The sequence below is a fragment of the Castor canadensis genome, chromosome 14 (assembly GCF_047511655.1).
Source record: "Castor canadensis chromosome 14, mCasCan1.hap1v2, whole genome shotgun sequence".
In the NCBI taxonomy this organism is placed as follows: Eukaryota; Metazoa; Chordata; class Mammalia; order Rodentia; family Castoridae; genus Castor; species Castor canadensis.
This window is the reverse complement of record NC_133399.1, coordinates 26,369,816-26,397,121: the sequence shown is the minus strand read 5'-3', so window position 1 is coordinate 26,397,121 and position 27,306 is coordinate 26,369,816. Positions and strand designations below refer to the sequence as shown.

Genomic DNA, 27,306 nt, shown 5'->3' with positions numbered 1-27,306 from the left:
CTTGCCCCCAGGTGCTGGCCACGGACATGTCCAAGCACATGACACTCCTGGCTGACCTGAAGACCATGGTGGAGACCAAGAAAGTGACCAGCTCGGGGGTTCTCTTACTAGACAACTACTCTGATCGCATCCAGGTGCTCCTGTCCCCCCATACAAAATGCTGAGCCTTTCCCCACACATTGTCCCTTTAGATCAGGATGGATGTACCTTCCTTAGCTTCTACTTCCCGTGTCACCCATCTTCCTGGCTCTTTCTGTCCCCTCCACCACCTTCCTTTTCCAACCCCATCTCTCCTTCCCACATCCCCCCATTTCTCCCATCTCCCCCAGTTCCTCCTCCTCTTTCTTCATCAGCCCTTCCCATCTCTCCCCCACGGGACAAGACCTCTGAAGTCCCCCTCTCTTCTCCCCATGAAGGTTCTTCGGAACATGGTGCACTGTGCAGACCTCAGCAATCCCACCAAGCCACTGGAGCTGTACCGCCAGTGGACTGACCGAATCATGGCTGAGTTCTTCCAGCAGGGTGACCGGGAACGTGAGCGTGGCATGGAGATCAGCCCCATGTGTGACAAGCACACGGCCTCTGTGGAGAAGTCTCAGGTACAAGTTCAAGGCAATAATGGAAGGGGACAGGAGTTGCCTCCCCCACTTCTTGGCCTGAATTTCGTGGCCCAGGCCATCCTGACCTGCTTCTGCACAATGTCAAGTTCCTCTTTGTTTTCTTTTTTCCCGATGGGAAATATACCACATTTTCTCCTTTGCTCTGGACAATGGTCTGAGCCTCTGGAATCAGTTTGTAGACCTATCTGAGACATTTGTAACCATAATATACACAATGCTACTTAGACAGGTGTGGTGATTCACGTCTGTAAGCCCAGCCCTTGGGAGGGCTGAGGCAGGAGGATCAAGAGTTCCAGGCCAGCCTGGATTACACAGTGAGGCCCTGTCAAAAAAATAAAAATATTTTTAAATTTTTACTGGATAGTTAAATTCATAGGTAACTTAATAGCAATACTTTGTGGGTTTTTTTTAACTATACATTGTATCTACATATGCCTATGTGGCACTGGGCAAAATGGCACATTTGTAATGCTGGTTATTTTAGAAGCTGAAATAGGATTGTTTGAGCCCAGGGTTTCTGGGAGACTCTGTCTCTTAAATTACATGTGTGTGTAATAGTGGTCTTATGGCTGCTTTCTATTTGCCAAGGAGGCTGGGAAATGTAGTTTTTAACTGGATGTATTACCTCTTACAAGAAAAGTCAAGATTCTGCCACTCAGATAATATGAAGGAATTAACCATTATTGCAAAAAATGTCACAATGAAAAAATGTGCCACAGTTGGTTTTAATGAATTCCCAATTGATGTATATGTAGAAATTTTTACAAGTTTTTTGTTTGTTTTCTTTTGTTTACATTTCATATATGGTTTTATTTTCTTGTTTGTGCAAGACTTTGGAGAAGCAAAGTTAACTGGATTAGATGGTAGAAGCATGTTTTTTGTTGTTGTTGTTGTTTGTTGTTTTTTAAATAGGATCTTGATTTGTACCCCAGGTTTGAACTTGCAATCCTTGAACTTGCATTTTTTGTGGGGGATATACTAGGGTTCAAACTCAGGGTCTCTACCACTTGATCCATATTCCCAGCCCTTTTTGCTTCAGTTTGTTTTTCAGATAGGGTCTCGCACTTTCTCCAGCTTGCCTCAGACGTGACCAGGATCCTCCTACATCTGCCTCTCCAGTAGCTAGGACTACAGGCATGCATCACCACATCAGACCCTTTTCATTTTATTAGATCCTGCCATATGGCAGTGCCACCTGCCCTGTCAACCACCTGTTTAGACTTTCCCTCTCTTCTAGGTGGGTTTCATTGACTACATAGTGCACCCATTATGGGAGACATGGGCGGACCTCGTCCACCCAGATGCCCAGGAGATCTTGGACACATTGGAGGACAACCGGGACTGGTATTACAGTGCTATTCGACAGAGCCCGTCACCACCGCTGGAAGAGGAGCCAGGGGGGACAGGCCACCCAGCCCCACCTGATAAATTCCAGTTTGAGCTGACATTGGAGGAGGAAGAAGAGGAGGACATGTCCACAGCCCAGGATGTACTGGAAGTGCAGAGACTGACCACGGCCAAGGAACCAGTTCCAGTCACAGATGAGCTGACGGCCCAGGATGTATCCCAAGCTGAGGACTGGTTCAAGGTCAAGGGCAAGGACTACCCAGAGGTGGAGGTAGAGGAAGTGGATTTGGCACATGAAGCAGACTCATGTGGTGTGTGTGTGGGTCAGGATGAAACCACGTCCCCAGAGGAGTCCATGGTTGCTGTATGCTTTGGCAGCCCCTCTGGCCTGTCCCTTGGAAGTCCCCTTCTGCCTGCACTGAGGACCCTGTCCACTACAGAGGAGGCCCCGGGCCTCCCGGGCCTCCCCTCCACGGCGGCCGAGGTGGGGGCCCAAAAAGACCATCAGGCTGCCAAGAGGGCTTGTTGTGGCTGCTCGGGGACACCAGGGGAGGACCCCGCCCTCCTCCCGGCTTCCGGTGGGTGGGAGCCATGTGGCGACCCCACCTGAGTGCCAGCTCCCTCCCCCGTGGCTCTGCCTGCCCCTCCCCCCCTGCTCCCCACTGCCCACCTCCTCCTCCTCCGCTCCAAAGACTCTTGGCCCTCGTGAGAAAAAAGAAAATGGAAAAGCGGGGAATTTTCTCTTTTCTTTTTTTCTCCTTTCCCCCCACCCCCATCCATGGGGCCTTTTGGTGGTGGGCGGGGCTGGGGATTGAGGGGCTCAGGTCCCAGAAGGGATTTTATTTTTTGAATTTTAATTGTAACATTTTTAGAAAAAGAACAAAAAAAAAAAGAAAAAAAAAGATGAAACACAGCAACTGTAGATGCCCCCTTTCTGGTTCCTCTTTCTTCCTCTAAACTCCTCTCCCAATCCCCCACCCAATCCCTAAGTCTCAGGCTCTCTCTTCCGGCCTCTCTGGGGGTCTTTGCCGGGACCCAGGCACAGGTGTGCGCCGCCTTCTGGGCTGTTCTAATTTTTGGCGGGTCTCTAGAACCTTGCCGAGAATAGCCATTTGGGGTGGGGTCTGGTGGGGAGGAGGGTTGCTGTTCCCCCACAAAAGTCTTCCGCCTCATTTTGCACAACCCTAGCCATAGCGGGGATCAGCAAAGCCGTTGTTATAGGACAGTAGGTTGGTGTCACCTGCCACCAGCTGGCCTCCAGTCTGAGATCTGAGGAGACTCTGACTCCCCTCTGCTTGCCACCCTTCCTGGTCCATGTTGGGTTCATTTCAACTTGTCTCAGTTGGAGGAAGGGGGGTTCTGATCTGCGCACATGTACCCCCTTCTAGCTGCTTCTCCTCTTGTTTCTGCCTTAACGATTCCCTATGGCCATGGGTGGTGGGTCACAGTGGCTCCCTGTGTGCACCCTTCATGGGACAGGGCCAAGTCCAAGGTCCCCATCCCAACACCTCCCCAGAGTCCCAAGCCTCATCCAGACTGACCCAGTCCCTACTCTTTGCCCTAGGAGGAAGCAATAATGGTGTACACCCACGTCCCTGTCCTGGGCAGCCCTTCCACCCAGCACCAAAGCGAAGTCTCCTTTGCCCCCCCACCCCCCGCCGCCCATCTGCAGAGCCTCCCCCTCGCCACCAGCTGTCCCTCAGCAATATGACAGGCAGATGTAAGGCCATTCTCTCCAAGCCATGTGGGACTGCTAGAAAGGAAAGACCCCCCTTCCCCCTTCCCCATCCCCCTCTATCTTGTTCTGCAGCCGGTCAGAGCAAGAACCTATTTCATTCATTGCCTGTCCCCCCCCCCAATTCTGTGCACACAGTACTGTAGCCCCCATTCCCTCTCCCCAGCCTTCCATCTGTCTGTCCACCCACCCCATAATGCTGTACAGGGTTCATTTTTGTAGCAAAATTAGTTTCTGTCCCAGCCGATAACCGGCATGAGCCTTTTTTCTTTTGTTTTCTTCCTTTTGTTTTTGTTTGTACATACTGTAAGGTTGGTTTGTAAATTATTCTACAGAGGCAAAAAGGGAAGTGCAACTCCCCTTCCCCTGGCTGACCCTGTCGGGAAGGTGGGGAGGGGGTCTCCCTGAAGGAGGATCCCCGTTCCTGCTGTGTTATGCAAACTGTACCATAGTCCTGGGGTGACAGGATGTTGTGTTATTGTAGGGGCAAGGGCTGCCCCTTCCCCAGGAGCCTGGTGCAGGGGGACTGGCCAGAAAGAGCCCCAACCCTAGTCACAGTTCCTCTCCCCAGGGTGGGTGCAGGACCCCCATGACTGCCTGTGTGTTGTCCAATTTGATAACGAATCGGTCTGTTGATCGATAATCAATCCTTCAATCTTGTCACCAATTAAACCAAGGCTTTCACCGATGTTCTGGCTGATGTGGCTTCATTCCCTGCTTTTATTTGTTTTGGTCCTTCCCTCCCACAATGTCTGCCTGGGTTTGGGAGGAAGAAAGGTTCTGTTCCTCCCTACCCCAAGTAAATCGGTTTGTGAACTTGGGCCAGGTCACAGCACAAGGGCTCAAGGTTATCTGTCAAACACTGAGTTCAGATCAAGCGGTCTTTTTGTTGTTGTGATGGGATTGAAACCGAGAACCTCACACAATCTAGGCAATCTCTCTACCTCTGAGCCACCTTTAAAAGTGAACAAATAGGAGCTGAGGGTGCTGCCCGCCTCTCATCCCAGCACTTGGGAAGCAGAGGCAAGAGGATCTCAAGTTCCAGGACAGCCTAGCTGCACAGTGAGACCCTGCCTCAAAAAAAATAAAAATAGCCAGATGCTGGTGGCTTGCACTTGTAATGCTAGTTACTTGGGAGGCTGTGATTGGGAGGATTGAGGTTAGAGGCCAACCCAGCAAGTAGTTTTCAAGACCCCATCTCCAAAATAACCAGAACAAGATGGACTGGAGTTGTGACTCAAACAGTAGAGGGCCTGCTTTGCAAGTGTGAGGCCCTGAGTTCAAACCCCAGTCCCACCAAAAGATAAAAAAAAAATTACATCTGTACTGAGTATGTACAAACGTTTTTTATTGTCTTACTCGCTAAGCACTAGTTTGAGAACTGTACCTATTTTGTATTGTGCTGTAAGTCAACATGATGATTTAAAGTCTACAGAATTTCGTAGGTTCTATGCAAATACTACACCATTCTATATAAGGGAGTTGAGCATCTGTGGGTTTTGGTATCGGTGGGGGTCCTGGCACCATCCCCATAGACTGAGGGACAGCTGTACTGTTAATTCAACCCTTGCTAGCTTATTTTTCTGCTATTACACTAATGAACAAGGTTTTATCATTAAAATATTCTGACATGTGAGCCGGCATGCCTGTAATCCTAGCTACTCAGGAGGCAGAGATCAGGAGGATCCTTATTCAAAGCCAGCCTGGGCAAATAGTTCCAGAGACTCTATCTAAAAAAAAAAACACACACACACAAAAAAAAAAGGGCTGATGGAGTTGAAACCCCAGTACCAAAAAAAAAAAAAAAAAGTGGGGGGGGTTGGAGATTGGGCAGATTGAGGTTTGAAGCCAGCCTGGACAAAATGTTAGGGAGACCCAATGTCAACCAACAAGTTAGGCATGGTAGTTTTTGGCTTCAATCCAAGCTTCCCTGGAGGCCAGAAGTAGGAGGATCACAGTCTGAGGCTGGCTTTGGACAAAAAATGTGAGACTCAGCTGGGCAACGGTGGCACCTGTAATCCTAGCTACTCAGGAGGCAGAGATCAGGAGGTTCAAAGCCAGCCCAGGCAAATAGTTCTGAGAGATCCTATCTCAAAAATACCATCACAAAAATAGGGCTGGTGGAGTGACTCAAGGTGTAGGCCCTGAGTTCAAGCCCCAGTACCACATTTTAAAAAAAAATGAGACCCTACCTGAAAACAACTAAAGCGAAGAGGAGCAGGGGGCATAGATCAAGTGGTAGAGCACCTCCCTAGCAAACCTAGTACTGCCAAACAAACAAACATTCTGACATTCATTATATCCTAATGAGCAGAATTTCCAGGTGTGGATAAAGACAGGCAAGTGGGAATGTTTGAGATTTAGACTTAGCTAGGATCTGATCTAGGGCTTCATGAAAGCACTCCACCACTGAGCTACACCTAGAGCCCTGCCTATCATCTTAAGAAAAATAAGATACATAGATGGGTGTGCCACAGTGCCTAAGCAGTTAGGGACCATGGAATCATTCCCATTTATATTCATTCTCATGTTGCCTGGGTGTAAGGGAAGGGAGATGGAAAGACTAATTGCCTAATTGCTATTTGGTGTTTTTGTTTTGGTTTGGTTTATTTGGTTTTTTCTTTGGGGCAGTACTGGGGCTTGAACTTAGGGCCTCCTACTTGCTAGGCAAGCACTCTACACCTTGAGCCAACCCTTGTTTTGGTTTTTGAGACATCTCAGCTAACCTAGAACTTGAGATCCTCCAGCCTCAACCTCTCAAGTGCTGGGATTACAGACATGAACTATTATGCCTGACTCCCAGTAAACTTTTCTCTGATGAGAAGAAAGTTCTCTCTGTGCCATCCAACAACTCAGTCACTGGGTATGTGTGGCTGTTGAGCACAGGACTGTACAGGTCTAGAACTCAAGGAGTTTATGTAAAGAACTTAGCACAGAGTGGAGTGCTGATGGCTCATGCCTATAATCCTAGCTACTCAGAAGGCAGAGATCAGGAGGTTCACAGTTCAAAGCCAGCCCGGGCAAGTAGTTCATAAGACTCTATCTTGAAAATATCCAACACAAAAAAGGGCTGGTGGAGTGACTCAAGGTCTAGGGCCTGAATTCGAGCCCCAGTACTGCAAAAAAAAAAAAAGAAAAAGAAAAGAACTTAGTGCATACAAAGTTCACCAACTTGATTGTGACAACAATAGCTCCCAGAGGACCCTTTGGGGAAAGGCAAAGCTGGAAAAATAGGTAGAGGTTTCCAGGGGATGTGAACTTTACGCAAGAAGCAAAGAGAAGACAGATACTGTCTCAGGGAGTTTCAAAGGCACGTAGAGTCGAGGAAAGGGTACTGGGTTGAGGGTCAAGAGGTGACAGCACCAATCCCAAGCTGCAGGGGATGGTTGGGTGGCCCTTGGTGAACCTTCTGGCTCTGGGCTTCAGCTTCCCCAAGTGTGAAAGGGTAGATGTGGTGTCCCAAACACCTCTTGTGTTGGGACACAGTGACAGACTGAGAATGTGGGTCAAAGAGTGAGGGTGACATGCAGTCATCAGCTCACGCTGAAATTCCCCTTGGAAAAAGAGTTTGTCTTTCTGAGGCCAAAGGCAGCAGCCAGATCCTGTAATCAGAAAGTAGAGTGGCCTAGGACTGGAATTTGAACCCAGAGCCTAACACTTGCTATGCAGGCGCTCTACCACTTGAGCTACACCCACCCCACCCCACCCCCAGCTCTTGGGGTTTTTTGAGACGGTCTTGCCATTCTCTTGGCTCCAGCTCCAGAATGCTGGGATGAGAGGCGGACACCACGGTGGGTTAAGGTACCTTATAATTATGGGAAAAGAGGAAACATCTGGCGTTTTTCTTATGTTGGAAGGCGCAAAAGTGTGGTAGATTTAGCACTCTGCCTCTAGAATCAGCTTGCTTGGATTCTAGCTCCAGCTCTCCACAGTTAGTGACTGTTAGGCTGAGTAACTTGCCCACTCTGTGCCTCAGTTTCCCTCGCTGTCAAAAGCAGGTAATGATATCTCAGTTTTCCTGGGAGGTAGCTATGTGCCAGGCACTGTTTGTTTTACGTAAATGATCACAAGTAATTCTCAAAACAGCCCTATCACGTCGTCATTATTATTACAAAAGCCGTCATAGACTCAGAAGAAAGGAGGCAGGGGTTGGCGCACGAGCCCTCGCGCGCCCCCCAGAGTAGAGCTGAGGAGGTACCGGAGGCTCAGGAAGCAGCGCACGCGCAGAACGCAGGGGAGGCGTGGCCAGGACGCGCGGGAGACTTTCCCGTGCTTCGATTGGCTAGCATAGCTGTCATTAACCGAGAAAACAGCAAGGAGAGGCGCAGCTGCTTTGCCTTTTAAACCAGAAGCCAGAAGCCATCAAGGCCCCGGGGAAGTGTCTCCTTCAGAAGCAGGTGCGCCGACCCCTTAAACGAATAAAATGGCCCTGGTGCCACATCCTTCTTGAGAGGGAGCCCCATCGTCGTTCCCACTTTCTTAGGCAGACCCTGGCGCTGTCCCTGTTTCCTGAGAGCACCCGGGCCTTAGACACCCGCCCATACCTTAGGGGTCACCTAGAGTCTTCTTTTATTCCTGAGAGCCACCTGGGACTTGTTCCCACCTCCTTAGGGGCATCCTGACGTCATTTGCCCTTCCTGAAGGACCCTGATGTCAGTCGCCGTTCCTGGCCCCTTCCTTCCCGCAGGAAACCTGAACCTTATCCCCTCTTCCTGGGGGGACCCCATGTCATTGCTCCCCCCTGAAGGGACCCCAGAGTCGTTCCCCTTCCTCAAGCCTCCCCAGCCTTGTTGCTCCTTCCTGAGAAGGGGCCTGGCCTTGCCTCACTTCCTGAGGCCTCCCCATATTGCCTTCCCCCCACTCCAAAGGGTTGCATCATCCCGGGTCATTCTTGAGGGCAACCCCTCCCCTTCCAGTTCTTGGCGGACCCCTACAAGGGCTTCGTGCTCCCCATAGATTGAGAAGACCCAAAGCCTCTCCTGTGCTCCTGCGTCCCTCCACCCCCAGTTGGAGAAAGCTGGACTCAGCTCAGCCCTTGAAGTTGGGGGTGGGGTGAAACTAGCTGATAAAGGAACTTCCCTGTCACATGTCACATGAGAACTCACTTAAGGAACTGAGGGTGTTTCTCTTAAAATAGGAGCCGCAGGAAGACTCGAAAGCTGCCTTAAATATATTTCTCATGTGTTTCTCTTATTTCCTGACATGGGCAGCAGGTGCTCACTGAGTGCCTGGATACGTGTGGGGCTGTTGCCTGGAGGACTTCGCTCCACAAAGTCCAAAGACATCTCACGGTAATGTTAGGGGAGATTAAAAGCCTTCCTTGGTTGAACTGATACCTTGACAGACTGAATATCTTCTTAGCAGACCTGGCAAAATCCATATCCTGTGGAAGCAACTGTAAGACACAGTCAACTCCATCCAGCCCCACACATGTTGACTGTGCCACCATGGTGACCCAGATAGAATTCATCACTCAGGGATGGGGACATAGTTCAGTGGTAGAGCCTTGCCTGGCATGCAAGATGCCCTGGGATGAATTCCCATCATGGAAGGAAGGGAGAGAGGGAAGGAGGAAGGAAAGGAGGAAGGGAAAGAAAGAGAAGGAAAGAGAAAGAAAGAGAAGGAAGGAAAGAGAGAAAGAGAAAGCGGGTAGGGGACTGGTGGAATGGCTCAAGTGGTGAGCAACTGCCTAACAAGTGCAAGAACCTGAGTTCAAACTGTTACGTGCTGGTGTTGAGGGTCCTTGCCATCACAGGCCAGAGAACTGGCTCACGAGGCAGCTGAATGATGAGCCAAAGCCAGTATGGGAAATGGGAAGTGGGATTTATTAGAGAGAAAGGAAAGGGTACAGCTAGAGCAGTGCAGCAGAGCCTGGAAATCAGTAACTCGCTGCTCAGGTGAAGGCTGGGGTTTTTATGGATATTTTAATTCTGGGTTAGGTGAGTTTTTCTCATTGGCCATGGATTCACGGGCCTTCTCAGGTGAACTGGTTTGGTTAGCACCTTTATTGGGGGAAGGGAACAATCTTGAGAGCATTTTGCTCATCAGCCCAGCATCTGTATCTCTTCTTTAGGATGCAGAAATGCAGGCCTCCATCTCCTCAGGATGCAGGAATCATAGTGCTCTCCATGGGGGATGAACTCACTCATCTGCCTTATGTCTCTAGACCTAACAAATCCGCCCTCTGAGACAAGCATCCAACTGCTGTTGGGGAGAGGGGCGATGACTCCTCTAGCTCCTTCACGCTGACAATGGGGCACCGGGGGATAGGGGAGAGGGTTCTTGTTTCAGGGGTTGACCCGTGTAGTTTCCAGGGGCCCCAATAGAATGGGATGGAGGGCTCATGCCTAGACAGAGGTGAGTATTCCTTGACTAAAAGCTGGAGTTTGATCCGTTGGACCTGTTGAGATATAAATCTGGAGAGAGCATTTATTATACAAGACCCAAATAGGAATATTAGTAGGAGTAAAAAAAGGTGTCTGGTAAGGGCTGTATATCTAGGGATCTAGATTTTACAAAATCCTGTAACTCCCAAGGAAGCTCTAAACTGCTTTATGGTATGGGGGAGAGGGAAACAGAGGATTGGGTTGATTCCCTCATGACTCAGGGTGTGAGTCTGTCCCTTTAAGACCACACCGAGGTAGGTGACCTGTGGGAGGCAGGGGCTGTCAGGATTTAGGTTAAATGTACACTTTTTGATAAAAGAGAGCTTTAGCTCATTATTTTATTTTATATAAATTGACACTTTTAACTTTGTAAATGTTTGTACCATATTTAGATAAAGTATAGACAACACACAGTTATAAGGTGGTCATTTAAGAAACATGAGCTTACATTAATGAACTCTGATTTAGTAGTACTTAAAGCTTGACAAGATCAACAGAAAACATAAGTAATTTTTGTGATAAAATCTTTCCCTATAGCAGTTTTTTGTAGATGTTACTTAGAGCAGAACAATATTGAGATAACCTTGTTATTTTATAGACAGAATTTGATTTTAGTTTGACATGACCCTAAAAATCTTAGGCAACCTTAGATTACACTCTATTTTAACTTTATCACACACTGTAGCTTTTTATTATACACTTAAAATTTACTCAGACCGTTATATAATATTTTGAACCCTTTGATGGTTTGTCCTTATCCCTCCTCTCCATATTTGGAACAATCTTTAAGACAAACACTCTTGATAAAATCGTTTCTCATCCAAAAAAAAAAAAAACATTACTTTTTTTCCTTTAACTTCTTAAAAAAATACACTCAATACCTGTCTATATCCTATCTACTTGTTCACTTTGTAACTTGTATTTTAAGATTAACTAAGAATTTTAAATTTATTATAGGGGCTGGAGCAACTAATTAGTAGCCCTTGTTTTATGATAGGTATAATCCCTCAGGCTTGAGGGGATGTTGTTTTTGGTGTGGAACTGTAAGGTACTGCTGAATTAAGACCACACCATGTATGGAGAGGAAAGATTTATTAATCCAGACCGCAGGGCTGTCATCCTTGTCAGGTTCAGAGTGAGGCGGCTTGGCTGAATTGGGTAGTAGGCTTTATAGGAGGGGCCAAGCCATGGGGGAGGGAGAGAGTCTCTGGTCTCTGATTATCTGCCATCACCAGATGGAACAGGTCCACATGCCTGGCCAGTTGAGTAACTGGAAGTTCCTGAGGTGTTTTGCAAGCTGAGAAACAATCAGGCAGGGAGAAACAAGTGGTCATAAATCAGGGGGTCTGGTTTTAAGGTGTAGCCTCGGGTCCTTCTGCCCGCCCCAAGAATTCCAGGGACCTAACATTTCAGCCTTTTGTTGGTATTATGGGCACCGATGATCAATCTAGCTGCTTCATGCTGAGTGGGGGGGCGTCTTTAAAGGGGGTTCAGCTAGAATTTGGAAATTTGTGAGGTCCCCAGGAGCAGAGGCTGACGGTTTGTCCCAGGCTTCATTTGCAGACAGCCAGTTGTTGGGAGAAGGTTGAAGTAGCATCTGGTGGGAAGTCTGTCTGCTGAGTTCCCTGAATGATCCTGGAGGCATCTAGGGTTAAAGAGCATTTTCCTGGTTTAAGGGTTTGTATTTCCATAGCATCATTTAGGCCCACTGCCCCCACTGGTGTTTTAAATCCACCTATGGCAGAAAACCTTCTGTCCCTCTGTCCAATCAGATGGCTGAAATTTACAGGGTTACAGGTGGCTTGACTGAAGTTCGGGGTAGTAGTGCCTTTTGAAGGAGGGCTAAGTGTGTAGCCCTGTGCCATGTGGCCCATGAAACACAACTCCAATAAGGGCAAAATGACCCTCATTATTACACCAGGAGTTGTCTCCCCAGCACATACATTTTTCATTTGATGTATAAGTCCTTTCCCAACCCAGGCATCCACAGCCACAGCCTGTACCTCCACATTGTTTGTTTATGGCCGCACAAGCATCAAACAATAATGACACTGGTTTTTCAGGATCAAACACCTGGGTGCGAGTAACAATGTTCCCAGTGAGGTGGCCACTCCTGAGTTCTTACCACTCCTCCACAGGGCGATAAGTGGGGTTGAAGCAGGTAAATTGATTATCACGGGAGCACACTTGATAGATGGTGTGATTGTGAGTGCATGACCCGATAACAGAGCCTGCACAGGATTAGTAAGTGTGGAACAGTAAAGTCTTAGTAACAATACGTCCTGCCTGCTCAATGCGCGTGCATAGGTCACAGGAGGAGGATTTCTGGGCTGTGAAGGGAAAGCAGCTCGAGAGCCAGATGAGGACTGAGACCTTATGTAGGAGTGGAAGAAGGAGTGAGTTTGCAGGAGAGGTGTAGCCACATGGGGCCCAGCGGTACACAAGAGTACTCATCCTTTGCTGTAGTGGAAGAGTCTGAGATTGGTGGGCAATGTTTTATCCTTGAGAGGTGCTGTCACTGGGGGGTCCCGTTGAGCTTGACAGCGGTGGGCACTGTGAGGATGACCAGATGAGGGTCGGTCCACTGAGGTCCCAACGGAGAGGGTTGAAGATCCTTTATGAGAGCAAGATCCTCTGGTTTTAATAGAAATTGTTATGGGGTGGGACAGGATCTGGTCTGCATGCTCTCTGAGAAGTTCCCGCAGGAGGTTAAGGTAAGGCAGATAAAAGGTGTCTGCTAAAGGCTGCATTTTTTGGGGGGGGGCAGGGATCCAGATTCTGTGAAATCCTGTAACTCCCAAGAAAGCTTTAAGTTGCTTTTATGGTATGGGGGAGTGGGAAATGGAGGATTGGGTTGATTTACTCATGACTTAGGGAGTGAGTCTGTCCCTTTAAGAACACACCTAGGTAGGTGACCTGAGGGAGACATACTTGAGCCTTCTTCTTAAAGACTTGGTATCCCTGGAGGCCAGAAAGTTTTAAAAATGACTTAGTTACCCTGCAGAGAAGGGGCTCTGTGGCTCTGCATTGAAGAAGGGTGGCCTCTGGGTAGTGCCAATCTAGTAAGTCTCTGCTTAGGGCCTGTCCACAAAGATGAGGGCTGTCTTTAAATCCTTGTGGCAAAACTGACCAGGTTAGTTGTTATGAAGCATTTGTGAGACCTTTAAAGGCAAATAGAGGCTGACTGTCAGAATGCAGGTTAAGCATAGCACTTTTGGATAAAAGAGAGCTTTAGCTCATTATTTTTTATAAATTGACACTTTTAACTTTGTAAATGTATCATATTTAGATAAAGTATAGACACAGAACACAGTTACAAAATGGTCACTTAAGACACATGAGCAAATATATAAATGAACTCTGATTTAGTAGTACTTAAAGCTTGACAAGGTTAATAGAAAGCATAAATAATTTTTTTGATAAAATGTTTCCTTATAATAGTTTTTTGTAGATGTTACTCAGAGCAGAACAATATTAAGATAACATTGTTATTTTATAGACATAGAGAGATAAAATAAATAACTTTGTTATTTTATAGACATAGAGAATTTGATTTTAGTTTGATATGACCTTAAAAATCTTTTTAGGCAGCTCTTAGATTATAGTTAACTTTAACTTTATCACACATTGAAGCTTTTATTATACACTTTTCAAACTTACTCAGACCTTCATACAACATACTAAACCCTTTGATGGTATGTCCTTATTCTTCCTATTTGAAATAATCTTTAGGACAAACCCTTCTTTACAAAATTCTTTCTCATCCAAAAAACCATTCCTTTTTCCTTCAACTTCTCAAAAATACATTCAATACCTATCTATATCCTTTTCCAGTTGCTTACTTTGTAACTTGTATTTTAAAATTAATTTTATAAGAATTTTAATTTTAAATAAAACTGTCTTTCCTTTTTGGCTAGTGGACAAGACCATCCACCCCCACCATGGAGATCTGTGAAGGATAAAGCTTACCTGAGAAGTCAGGTAGCACCAAGTAGGTGATTGAGGCCTACCTGCTACTTGGACAGTTACCCTGAGCCCCTCCGAGGTGATCTTGAAGGAGACCAAGGTCCCAGGGCCACATCAGTCTTCTGTCGCCAGGCCCAAGAGGTCCGTGAGGACTTCACTCTGTTGAGAGTGGGAGTGGGAGACTGACCTACCTTGCAGAGACAAAGAGGGGCAGTCAGCCTTCCAGTGTCCATTCTGGCCACATCGTGGACAGGGTCCTGGCAGCAGGCGAGGTGAAGGGCAGTGTTTTGCTCAGTGTCCCATCTGGTTGCACTTGAAGCAGGCCCCAGAGGTGTGCATTGTTGTCAGGTCCCTCTCGAAGTTGGAGAAGATAGCCTCAGGGCAGCCGCCAAGAGCTGGGCCTTTCACTGGTCTCAAACCTCATCTCAGTTATTAAATACTTTAAATGCCGTTTTCACAAGATCTCCCTGGTGGGGGGGCGGTTGAGGGCCACCCTCTGCCTGTTTAAGTTTTCTTTGAATATTAGGGAAGGATTGGGAAATAAAATGAGAGTTGAGAATAATTGGGTTAGGCATTTAAATTCTTTAATATAGGAGACTGAGTCATTAGAGAAGGAGCCAAGTCTCTTTTTAATTTGAGAGAGTGATCAGTCATGGAAAAGGGCACATGAACTCTGATAATGTCGTCAGCTCCTGCCACCTCCTGGAGTTAAGATAAATGAGAGTTAAGATAAAGTATAGCAGGTTAGGTTTTTAGCAGGGGCTGAGGGCAAGGCTGGCAGTGTTGGTTCCTGAGGAGCCGATGGATCAGGGTCAATAGTGACTACTGTAGAAGGAGAATAGGGTGGCAGCTGTTTGGGAGATCCAGCAGCGGTGGAAGGAGGGGGATCTGAGTTATGGGAGGATGGGGTGGGAGAAGAGATTAAAGTCGAGGACCGGCAGGAGGAGTTGGGAGGTGGGCAAACAGAGCCCGTGAGGTCACAAGTATGAGAGTTCAGTGGGAGGGAGAGACACAGACTTTGAGAGGGGGTTTGTTGCTGGCAAGGAGGATTTGAACAGTGTTATAAGATTGGAGCAGGGAGGGTTGAGAGCAGAGAGAAAGGAAAGCTTGGACGAATGGAATTTCGGATCACTTGCCATTGCGGTGGCAGAAATTGTCAAGACCTAGAAGTGTGTGAAAATCAGAAGTACCGTTTTCAGGCCATTGTGAATGATTGTCTAGCTTGTACTGAGGCCAAACTGTGTTGCAGTAATAAATCAGTCGCTTAGGTTATGTATCATCTTGGAGACCAAGGGGGAGGGTGCGGAGAAGGCATCCCAGTAGATGTGTCTAATGTAGAGTAGGAGGTCCCCATAATGTAGAAGGAGAGAGAGAGAGAGACAGACAGACAGACAGAGGGAGAGCGAGAGACAGAGCGAGGCAAGCGCCTTGGTGAGTTTAGTTTTCAGGCCAATATTGATCTAGGTCAAGATCTAGCCTCCTTTACGTGACTCAAGCAAGGAGAGCAGAATCATCCAGTTGCCATTTGGTCATACTAAGCTGGAGAGGCTGTCAAGCTCTCACCTTGGGCAGAGGAAAGGAAAACAGGTAGAGCGAGAGAGAGTGAGATGGAGGGGGGAGTGTGTCACCCGAAGTGGTTCCCAAGGGCGGGTGTCCCCAGCCTGGGTTGCCATCCGTAGAGAATGCCCAACCGGTTAGCTAGGCATCCCTGTGCTAAGCGGAGGGCACCCCAGTGGGCTTAGGAGGCATACCTGGTGTGGCACCACGACTACCAGACCAGACATAGCAGGCACCCCGAAGGGGGGTGACACTTACCGAGCCTGAGGAGTAGGTCAGATAGAGGGCAGTGGTAGAGAAAGGCTAATGATGGATGGAAAAGCCGGGCAAGGCAGTAAGGTCCAAAATCCACAGTCAGGAGGCACGTGGGTTCAATTCAGCAGTCTGGGTCCAGGAGAGGGCAGAACACAAAGGCCAAGGGACCAACCCCAGGCCGGAGCATCCTGTTAATCTCTCCCAGGTTTCGGCACCAGATGTAAGGTACCGCCGAATTAAGACCATGCCATATATGGAAAGGAAAGATTTATTAATCCAGACTGCAGGGCTATCACCCTTGTCAGGTTCAGAGTGAGGCGGCTTGGCTGAATTAGGTAGTGGGCTTTATAGGAGGGGCTGAGCCATGGGGAAGGGAGAGAGTCTCTGGTCTCTGATTATCTACGATCACCAGATGGAACAGGTCGACATGCCTGGATAGTTGAGAAACTGGAAGTTCCTGAGTTGTTTTGCAAGCCGAGAAACAATCAGGCAGGGAGAAACAAGTGGTCATAAATCAGGGGGTCTGTTTTTAAGGTATAACCTCAGGTCCTTCCACCCGCCCCAAGAATGCCAGGGACCTAACAGAAACTGTGAGGGATCCTTGAGTTTTATTTGAATAGGGAGGGCAGCTACCTGGGGGGAGGAGAATTTGAGCTTTTAGTTGAGATAGTAAATCCCACCTCATAGTCTCAGGGACTATGAGAAAAGAGTGACAGAAGTGGAGTTCTCCCCAAGAGCAGGCCAGAGGCCAGGTAAAGTAGCACTCTAGGAGCTGGCCAGATATGCCCTGAATGATAACCTTGTCATTGGACCTGGCACCGGGAGAGAAAGGTAAAACAGAAATGAGCTCCACTGTCTGGCAGGAAAATGACCTTTTGCTTTTCTGTCATTATGGCTCCTCAACATGGATGCCAAGAAGTGGAGTGTGGACAGGAGGCCGGGACCCATCAATTCATGGGGGGTGGCATCTCGCCTTCCATCTGGAGACGGGGGCACTTAGACCTCCAGTGGTTACCCTTGCAGAGGGCAGGGTCCCGGTTGGGGGTGGGGTCCCCCCTTTTTTGCATTCCCTGTGGAAGTGCCCCTCCTGTCCACAACGGTAGCAAACTTGAGATGCAGGCCCCAGTTGGATGGGGCCATCTCTGAGAGCTGCAGTGAGGTCATGGTGTTTGTCTTTTTCTCTCCTTAGTAATATCCCAGTTATTGTATACAGACATGGCTAGTTGTACTGATTGGTCCAATGACTTCTCTCCTTCAGCCACAGACTGATTTTCTACAAATATCTGGGGATGACTGAGTTAGAAATTTATCTCTGAGGAGAACCTCTCTCACCTGTGACTCTGGGTCCCCTGTGGTATGCTTTCTGATAGTGTCCTTAAGATGCTACAGAAAGGGAAGGGGGTTTTCTTCAGAGCCTTGCTGCAAAGCAAAGTTGTTATTTTACATTGACACCTGACACTCTGGAGAGCAGGTCTCTGAACCGTTCTGGGCCTCAGTTTCCTCTCTTGAAGAATGAGGGATCTGGTCTAGGTTAAACTACTTTCTTCCACTATGAGATGGCTGAAGTGACATTAAAGCCACTTATCCTCCTCACCGTTTTTTTTTTTTTTAGCAATGTTGGGGAATTGAATCCAGAATCTCACACATGCTGGGCAGACACTCTCCCACTGAGCTACTTCCTCAGCCCCAAATATCTTTTTTGTCTTTGGCTGTACTGGGATTTGAACTCAGGACTTTATGCCTGCAAAGTGGCACTCTACTGCTTGAGCCATATCACCAGCCCCTTTACCATTCTGATTTTCAGTGTGGATCTGTCAAGGGGACTGCCCGTGCCCCTGTAGGTTTAGACACATTTATCTCCACATTTCTAGGTGCCACTAGTATTGGGGCTCATTGTAAATGGTAATCATTTCCAACCTGAGTGGCCTGGGCCAGAACCCATTGTTTTTCTAATGGGGAAGAGTTAGGTATAATAGAAGCATAATACCCTTTAATGCCAATTCAAAGGTTTGGGTCAGAGATAAAGGCTTGAATGTATTGGTCAGGTGCATCAGTATAGCTACCCACATCTTTTTAAAATTTCCCTTAGATCTGATAATTGGAAGGGGACATAGACTCGCCCTCTTCCTACCACTGCTTGTTGAAGGGGGAAGCACCCATTAAGGAGTTCTGAATATTAGGGTGACTTAGAAGGTAGGGCAGAGGGTGGGGCAGTAGGGGTGGGGGCCTTGTCACTGATAAGGGGCATTTCTGGTCCTCCTTTCCCATGTTTATCCTTTGGCTTACAAAGAATGACCAGCATTTGAGTATCTAGATAGCAATTGTGGACCCAATCTGGGTGGTCTCAGAGATAAAAGAAAATTTGTATAAGGAGCCTCAGTTTACTTTTTTTCCTTTTACAGAAAAGGTCTAATTGGAGTATGGTATTGCAATTTAAGGAACCCTGTGAAGGCCACTTCTCTTGGTCACCCAAGGTATATTGAGGCCAGGCCTCAGTACAAAGCTTCCAACATTTCCTTTCAACGTTTTAATAGACAAGCCAGAAGACTGGAAGGGGGCAGATCCATCTAGAAAGATGACAACAATAAACTGGGTCAGTTCCCTTCTTGTCAGCGTCCTGACTGGGAATGACCTTATCCATGAGTCCAGGTGTCCCTGTCTTGTGAATTTCGCCCCCATCCGTGGTCAGGATGGGGGAAAGTGAGCTGGTTGGGTTAGACCACCTGACCCAATGCAGTGAGAAGAGAAAAAAAATAATAAAATGCTAGGATCCTGCCTTTTATCTAACAGCAGGCAGCCTCTTTAATAAAAGCTACCTTTTTAACAAAGGAATACATCATCTGTAAGGTTAGAGAAGGGCATTCAGAGGGCATCCTGGGGCAATAACAGTACCATAAGGGACGACTAGTGCTAATATTTGGAGGGAAAAATTTATGCTGAGGCCAAAAGTATAGGAAATTTTAAATGAGAAGTTTAGAGACCACGGTAGTGCCCATTTTGCTATTTCTGGGACTATAACCTTGGGATAACAATTGGCTTACAGGGGCTGGGTCGGTCAGGCCCAAGGCATAAGGTGGGGCCGGGAACCGGGCTTGAGCAAAGCGCTGTTGCCTCTTCCCATGCCTGGGATGAGTGATCCCATCCCTGTGCATGAGTGCGCCTGTTTGCTTTCCCTCCTCCCCTTGTGGGGGCAGAGTTAGGGCATGAGCGTGGCAGCCACAGTTTTTTTGTAAGTGCTTTTGCCTCGCTGGTGCCTAGCAACTGAGAGGGCAGACCGAGAGGGCTGGTAAACTAGTTGGAATAACTTAAGTCATAAGGTACCATGCTACAAGTTTTTCATGGGAAGCCAGGATCCAAGTAAGCCCAGAGAGGGGAAGACAGAGATAAAGGACAAGGCAGGACCAGGGAGGGAGCAGAATGGGTGTATTTGCCAAACTCACTGAAGGAAGCCTACAGCTATTTAGAACTGCTTGGGAAAGGGGAAGGAGAGGATGAGGGTTGGGGGAAAAGAGAGTTTCCAGGCTCAATGCATGAGGGATTATTGGTTATCACTGCTGTCTAGGTCGATCCTGCCCAAAGGCAGTACTGGTGCACTGGAAGCAAGGAGTGACCTCCACTCTCGGGCCACGGAAACCATGAAGGAAGAAGGAGAGATCTGATTGTCTGTTTGCCGTGGACATGGCTGGAGGGGTCCTAGACTTAGCCGCCTTTGGAGCCTCAGGGCGGATTAGGAAGTTGCATCTCCAGCCTTTGGGTGACACTGGGGAGTGCCCCGGCCAGAACACCTTTTGTGGCTTGAAGACAAACTTTCCTTTCCACTGGCTGTCTTCAGACCTCCTCTTAAGCAGGTCAGATGTTGAAAGAGAGAGTTAGAGTTTAAGGAGAGGAAAAAAGAAAAAGCCTTGGTGCACTGGATTTTTGTTCTGCCCACGTAGCATTGGCAGTGTGGTATAATCCCCCACCTGGCATCTGAGTTTCCTCAGATTGCCTGCCGTTCAGCTGTAGTGGGCTCGGAGCTTTTCCTCTTTTTCCCAAGGGAGAAATCCTCCTTAACCAGAGAGAGAGAGAGAGAAAGGAGAGAGAGAGAGAAAGGAGAGAGAGAGAGTCGGCCTGAGAGTTCCACCATAGCTAGGCCGTGGTGAGGTCTCTCCTGGAAAACAGACTCCACTGGAGTGCCGGATGCTCACAGTCACATTCCTAGGCAGCTTTTCCCAGTTTGGCACAACCTATACCAACCTTGGTTCAGAAGAGATTGGGTTCCTTCGTGGTCACCAAAATGTTACATGGTGTCGGAGGGTCCTTGCCTTCACAACCAGAGAACTGGCTCATGAGGCAGCTGAATGATGAGCCAAAGCCAGTATAGGAAATGGGAAGTGGGATTTATTAGAGAGAAAGGAAAGGGTACAGCTAGGGAACTGCAGCAAAGCCCGGAAGCCGGTGGCTCACTACACAGGTGAAGGCTGGGGTTTTTATGGACATTCTAACTCCAGGTTAGGTGGGTTTTTCTCATTGGCCATGGATTCACGGGCTTTCTCAGGTGAACTGGTTTGGTTTGCACCTTTATTGGGGGAAGGGAACAATCTTGAGAGCATTTTGCTCATCAGCCCTGTGGCACATCTGTATCTCTCCTTTAGGATGCAGGAATGCAGGCCTCCATCTCCTCAGGATGCAGGAGTGATATTGCCCTCCACGGGGGATGGGATTCTCACTCATCTGCCTTAGGTCTCCAGACCCAACAGACCTCAGTGCTGCAAAAAAAAAAAAAAGAAAGAAAGAAAGGAAGAGGGAAGGAAGGGAGAGGCTTCATGAACTCAGTATTCAAGTATGTGTGAGGCTCTTCCTTGGAATCAGTGTTCTGGGTGTGGTGAAGGAGACAGAATAAGAATAGAACAGTGGGGGAGGGGGAGTTGTTGGTCAAGGGGGACAAAGTTTCAGTTATGCAGAATGAACCAGTTCCAGAGATCTCATGGACAACAGTGTAAATCTAGATAACAATATTGTATTGTCTGGGGGTGAATTCAACTATGATATATTGTGAGAACTTTTGTAAATGTCACAATGTACCCCCAGTGCAACTATAATATGATAAGAAAAAAAGAAGAAAATATTCTATTGTCCACTTGAAGTGTGTCAACATTGTAGATCTTAAGGAAAGGCAGAGGAGGGAAGGGGAGAGGGAGAGAAAGAGAGAGAGGAGCTTTGGTGTGCTCCTGTATTTCCAACACTCAGGAGGCTGAGGCATGAGGATTGAGAGTTTGAGGCCAGTATCGGCTGCATAGTAAGACCCTGTCTAAGAGAAAGAGAAAGAAAAGGAGAGAGAATGAAAGAAAGAAAAAGGAAAGAAGATAATTATGTGTGATGATGGAAATATTAATTAGCTTAATTGTGAGTATGTCACAACTTTTTGGGGCAAGCATGGACTTAAACTCAGGGCTTTGTGTTTGCTAGGCAGGCAGGAACTCTACCATTTGAACCTCTCCACCAGTCCATATTTCATAACTTATATGTATATCAAATCATTCAGGTGTACACTTTAAATATATATATATACACATGCAGATGCAAACACACAGACACACACAGAGGACTGTTGTAGCCCAAGCTGGTCTTGAACTCCTTCCTCAGAGTGCTAGATTCCAGGTGTGACCACCACACCCAGCCTCTACTAGCTATTTTGGAATACACAGTTAGTGTTGTGCTATAGAATGTTAGACTATATTTCTCCTATCCAGCAGCACCCTTTACACATCAACTGTCCTCTCTTCATCCCCTCTGTTCCATACCCTTCCCAGCCTCCAATAACCTGAACTTTTTCCAATCCTATTAAACCATCTGGGGCCTGGGAATACAGCTCAGCAGTAAGGGCTGAGTGGGGTGGGGAGGTGTAACATTGAAGTGAGGACTTGTCTAGCATGTGCAATGTCCTGGGTTCTATTCCCAGCACCTAAGGAGAGAAAGGAGGAGAAGGGGGAGGGCAGCATAACAAAATCAAAGATATAGTCTGAGTTATAGATGTGGAGCTGGGGCTCGAGTCCTTAATTTTATTTATTTGTCAGTGCTGTGGGTGGGGAGCCCAGGGCCCTGCCCCCACTAGGCAAGCATTCTGCCACTGAGCCCCACCCCAGCCCCATTGGAGCCTTTTAAGTAGGGAACATCCTGAATGACTTTGCAGTGGTTCTTGATTTCCAAGACATATCATTTACTTAGGAGTTGTGAAGGTTGCTGATTAAAAAATAAAAAATAGGAGCAAGGCTGGGGATGTAGCACAATAGTAGAGTATTTGTCTAGCATCTGAGGGACCCTGGGTCTGGGTCGGGGGTTATGGTACCCAGCCCCAGAGAAAGAGGGAGAAAAAAAAAAAATCTAGCCTGGTGCTGGTGGCTCACACCTGTAATTCTAGTTACTCAGGAGGAAGAGATCAGGAGGATCGCTGTTGAAGGCCAGCGAGGGGGGTGGAGGGGAATAGTTCTCTAGACCCTATCTCAAAAAAACACATTATAAAAAAGGGCTGGTGGCATGGCTCAAGTGGTAGAGCGCCTGCCTAACAAGTATGAGGCGCTAAATTCAAGCCCGAGTACTGCCAAATATATATATTATGTATATATATAAATATATATATTATGTATATATAAAAATATATATATTATATTATATGTTATGTACATATAATATATACATATATAAACCAGGGCATCCTGAGTTCCCCCAGCTCTGTCCTTTTTTAACTTTCCTTCTGTGGAAATAGTTCTGCCCTTCACCCAGATGTCCACAAGGGGGCGCCGCCACCCTTATACAGGGACTGTTCCCTATTAACCCCAGGACCGTGGCAGCTCCAAAAGCAGCATGACGTAAGTCAGGTGCGCTGGGGGAAGCAGTGATGTTTTACAGATAATGATGGCCAGTGAGGGGCTTTAGATGACAGACGTAAAGTGCTGTGTTGTTATTCGAGTTGTCATGAGAATTCTAACTGTGATGAACCTGAGACTGACCTAATGTCAGTAGGTTCCCTGTCGGTAACTCGTTCCTCATTGGCAATACTGCAGGATCACTGCAATAGTTTGGATCCCAAGTGTTCCCCGAAGGTCCACGTGTTAAAGGCTTGGTCCATGGCTGGGTCTATTGGGAGGTAGTGGGGCTTTTTGGGGGTGGGACCTCAGGGGAGGTCTTTAGGTCATTGGGGGCGTGTCTTTGAAGGGGATTGTGGAGCTGTGGTCCCTTCCTGTTTCTCTTTGGCTTCCTGCCATGAGGTGGGCCATTTTCCTCTGCCATGCTCTACGGCCATAATGTTCTATGTCAGCACAGGCCGCAAGGCAACAGGGCCATGCAGTCATGGACTGAAACCTCCAGGCTGTGAGCCAGAATCAGCCTTTTCCCTTCGTAAGTTGGTTATCTCAGGTATTGTTATAGTAATGGAAAGATGGATGGCACAAGTACATGCTTAATGTGCCAGGTGCTTTTGTTTGTTCTTGGCTTTAGTTTTTGACAGATTCTATGTAGCCCAGGCTGGTCTCAAAACACACAGTCTTTGTGCCTCAGCCTCTGGAGTACTGGGATTATAGACATGCACTACCACACTGGGCTGTAGATAACTTCATTGTCCTTATTTGGCAGAGAGGATATTCATGGGCCATGTAATTGGCAGAAATGTGTCTCAAGCTTAAATTGATCAACTTTACAAGTCTATTCTGACTCGCAGTTTTGGGGGTTTCAAAATCATCATTGATAATAGTGACAAGACCTAAGAAATGCCCGTGAATAAACCCACATGCAAGCCCTTTGTAGAAAAGTCATAAAGTTTTTCTCAGAACATCAAAAAAGACTAAATAAAGAAGTATACTATGTTCATGAACAGGGAAACCTAATACCGTAAAATTGTATTTCTCCTGACTCCATAATTTCAATCCAGCAAATCTTATGATTAGCTTGTAGAATTTCCTCCTTCATAGTAAAGAAGAAATACCTGTGACTCACACCTGTAATCCTAGCTACATGGGAAGCTGGGGTTGAGAGGATCACAGTTTGAAGCTAGTCTGAGCAAATAGTTTTTGAGAACCCCATCTCCAAAACAGCCAGAGCAAAATGAACCAGAGGTGTGGCTCAAGCAGTAGAATGTCTGCTTTGCAACTGTGAAGACCTGAGTTCAAATCCCAGTCCCACCAAAAAAAAAAAAGAAAAAGAGACTATTTGAAAAAGAGGGGAACACATTCAGATTGTAAGACACATTGTAAATCTGTAGTAATTTTTAACAGTGAAATTTGTATTAAAATGGACATTTAGGTCAATAAAACAGAATATGGCCCATGTATATATGGAGATGTGTTATATGATATAGCATTTCAAAACTTTAGGTTAAGAATGAATTATTCAAGAAATGGTTTGAAAAATAGGCAGTTGGGCAATGATTCAATATCTATATTTAAAAAATAAACTTTCTATTTCATTCCATATATACCAACACATTCCAGATGGATTTAAAACCAGTGCACAAACAAAGCTTAAACATATTTGAAAATATATTTTGAAAAATGTCTTGATGACTCTCTTAGTCAAGATTCTTAGTCCTAGCAGAACCAACAAAAACAAATAAACAGTTGTTAACGCTGGGGAAAAAAGAAATTAATTTTTTCACAGGAGATAATATCAAGTGAATAGAATAGGAATGGCAAGAATAAAATGTCATTTAAAAAATGTTTTTGGTGGACTATGGTTTGAACTCAGGCTTTGTGTTTGCAAATCCAGGCACTCTACCACTTGAGGCATGCCGCCGGTCCATTTTGCTCTGGTTATTTTTTTTTCATTATTTATTTTTTGCAGTACTGGGACCTACACCTTGAGCCATTCCACCAGCCTTTTTTTGTGTGATGGGTTTTTCAAGATAGGGGCTTAAGAACTATTCACCAGGGCTGGCTTCAAACTGAAATCCTCCTGATCTCTGCCTCCTGCGTAGCTGGGATTACAGGCTTGAGCCACCAGTGCCTGGCTTTCTCTGGTTATTTTTGGAGATGGGATCTTGCACACTGTTTGCCCAGACTGTCCTCGAAACTCTGTCCTCCCAATTCCAGCCTTCCAAGTATCTAGGATTACAAGCATGAGCCACTGGCACCTACCTAAGATGTCATTAAAAACAACACAAGAACTGGGAGTGTGGCTCAAGTGGTAGAGCACCTGCCTAGCAAACATGAGCTCTGAGTTCAAACCTCAGTGCTCACACACACGCACAGGACACAGGAGAAGGCGAGGTGTGTTGGTGTGCACCGGTCCTCTCAGTTCCTTGCGAGGCTAAGATCATATGATCACTTGAGTGGAAGAGTTCTAGACCAGCCCAGGCAGCATACTGAATACACTGAGACCCCAAGTAAAAAAAGTATCTGAAATGGAGCCAAAATAAAGTAAAAACGAAACAAAAAAGACCCAAAAGGCAATATCTGTCAAGAGAAATGTGATGAATTGATTGTATCTTACTTTATAACCAACTCTTAACAATGAGTAGAAATATGACTTCTTTTTCAGTGCTGGGGACGAGACCCAGGATCTCACTCATGCTAGGCAAGCACTGGGCAGTAAGCCATACCCCAGCCCCAACCCCAGCCCCAGCCCTCAGGGATATAATGTCACAACCACCTTGGAGAGTGACCTGGAAGCTTTTAGTCAAGCTGTGCCTCTCCTGTGATCTAAAAGTTCAACCTCTTAGCACCCACCTGGAGAAATACACACAACTTTTACCTTATGAGACATGTTTAAAGCTGGGGGCCTGTGGCTCACGCCTGTAATCCTAGCAACTCAGGAGGCGGAGATCAGGAGGATCATGGTTCGAAGCCAGCCTAGGCAAAATAGTTCTTGAGACCCTATCTTGAGAAAACCCATCACAAAAAAAGGGCTGGTGGAGTGGCTGAAGGTGTAGGCCCTGAGTTCAAGTCCCAGTACTGAAAAAAAATAATAATAAGGCATGTGTAAGAAAGGGTTTTGCAGCTTTGTCAGAAATTGAGAGAAAATGGAAATGACCTCAAGGTGCACAGTGGAAGAGAAAGATGAAACTGAACGCAAGTAGTTGGGAAAGGAAGGCAGTCACCTGGGGTTGGGTTCAGTGGTGAGTGCTCACCCAGCATGAGTCAGGCTCTGAGTTCATCCCTAGCCCTATGTTAAAAAAATATATTGACCGTCACCTGTTCTTGGCATCTCTCTTCATATCTTATCAGTCCTCCTGGAGATTGAACTTCACTCCCATGGTCACCTGGTCATCTGGTCACCTGCTTAACCTGAACCTCCATTACCTTTCACCTAAATGACTGCAACAGCCATTCGCCTAGACTTCCTTAAACTTTTTTTTATTCGGCAGTAGTGGGGTTTGAACTCAGGGTCTGGTGCTTGCTAGTCAGGTGCTCTACCACTTGAGCTATCTCTCCAACCCTTTTTGTTTCAGCTGTTTTTCAGAGAGGGACTCAGGCTTTTGCCAGGGGCCAGTCTCAGACCCTCCCTAAACCTCTTGCATAGCTGGGACACAGATGTATACCACCATACCTAGCTTGTGGTTTGAGATGGGGTCTCACTTTATTTTTTTTTTTCCTTGTGCAGACTGGCCTCTAACTTGGATCCTCCTATTTCCACCTCCTAAATGCCTGGAATTACATGTGAGAGCCACTGGGGTTTGAACTCAGGGTCTCCTCAGGACTTGAACCCTTTTTAGTGAAGGGTTTTTTTAAGATAAGGTCTCATGGAACTATTTGCCTGAGCTGGCTTCAAACCACAATCCTCCTGATCTCTGCCTCGTGAGTTGCTAGAATTACAGGCGTAAGCCATGGGCACCTGGCCCCTTAATCCATTTTTGTCCCGTCTGTCCCTCAGCATACTTGTTGGTTTAGATATTTTTTTGGCAGTACTGGGGTTTGAACTCAGGGCCTTACACTTGCCAAGCAGGCACTCTACCCCTTGAGCCACGCTCCCAGCCCTTTCTGCTGTTTCTCGAATAGGGTCTCGTGTTTACGCTTGGGCCAGCCTGGATCTCAGTCCTCCTATTTATGTTTCCTACATATCTGGGATGATAGGTGCATGCCACCTCACACAGCTTTTATTGAAATGGGATCCCCCAAACTTTTTCCCCATGGGCAGGCCTCGAACCTCAATCCCCAAGATCTCGTTCTACTGAGTAGCCATGATTACAGGCATGAGCCACCTTGAAAATTGAGTTTTTCTTTTCTTTTCTCATCCCAGCCACAGCTGTAGTTCTTGTCTTGGCTCCTGGCTTGTCTGTAGAATGCTCAAGCAGATTTTGGGCTAATGAGGACGGGAAGGTTCCCAGTGGTAGAGTACGTGCCTAGCATGCATGAGTACAAGCCCTAGCACTGCCAAAACAAACACACAACCAACAACAAAAACCTGTCACTTTTGCTGGTCAGCAGCTGACTCAGGGCTATGGCCCAGAGGAGTCCAAAGTCCCATTCCC

At 46.9% G+C, this 27,306-nt stretch overlaps 1 protein-coding gene and 1 long non-coding RNA gene across 9 annotated transcripts in view; both read left to right on the top strand.

Annotated features, from left to right (window-relative positions):
- Positions 1–4,390, top strand: part of Pde4a (phosphodiesterase 4A) — a 42,612-nt gene extending 38,222 nt beyond the window's left edge. For 6 of the 7 annotated variants that reach the window (XM_074054090.1, XM_074054089.1, XM_020174301.2 and 3 more), the window contains 3 exons: positions 12–134; positions 417–599; positions 1,858–4,390. In XM_074054090.1, coding sequence (XP_073910191.1) covers positions 12–134; positions 417–599; positions 1,858–2,577 — 1,026 coding nt within the window. In that variant the 3' untranslated portion in view covers positions 2,578–4,390. Of the gene's footprint in view, positions 1–11; positions 135–416; positions 600–1,659; positions 1,834–1,857 lie in introns of those variants that run through there. The other variant, XM_074054091.1, reaches the window with a different exon arrangement.
- Positions 4,391–8,011: 3,621 nt separating this feature from the next.
- On the top strand, positions 8,012–25,864 carry LOC141416761 (uncharacterized). Of its 2 annotated transcripts, none has more exons than XR_012441358.1 (2): positions 8,012–8,993; positions 18,269–25,864. It is a non-coding gene; the product is annotated as an uncharacterized lncRNA (long non-coding RNA). The 2 variants fall into 2 exon arrangements; XR_012441357.1 differs by having other exon boundaries at positions 14,006–25,864.
- The last annotated feature ends 1,442 nt before the right edge of the window (positions 25,865–27,306 follow it).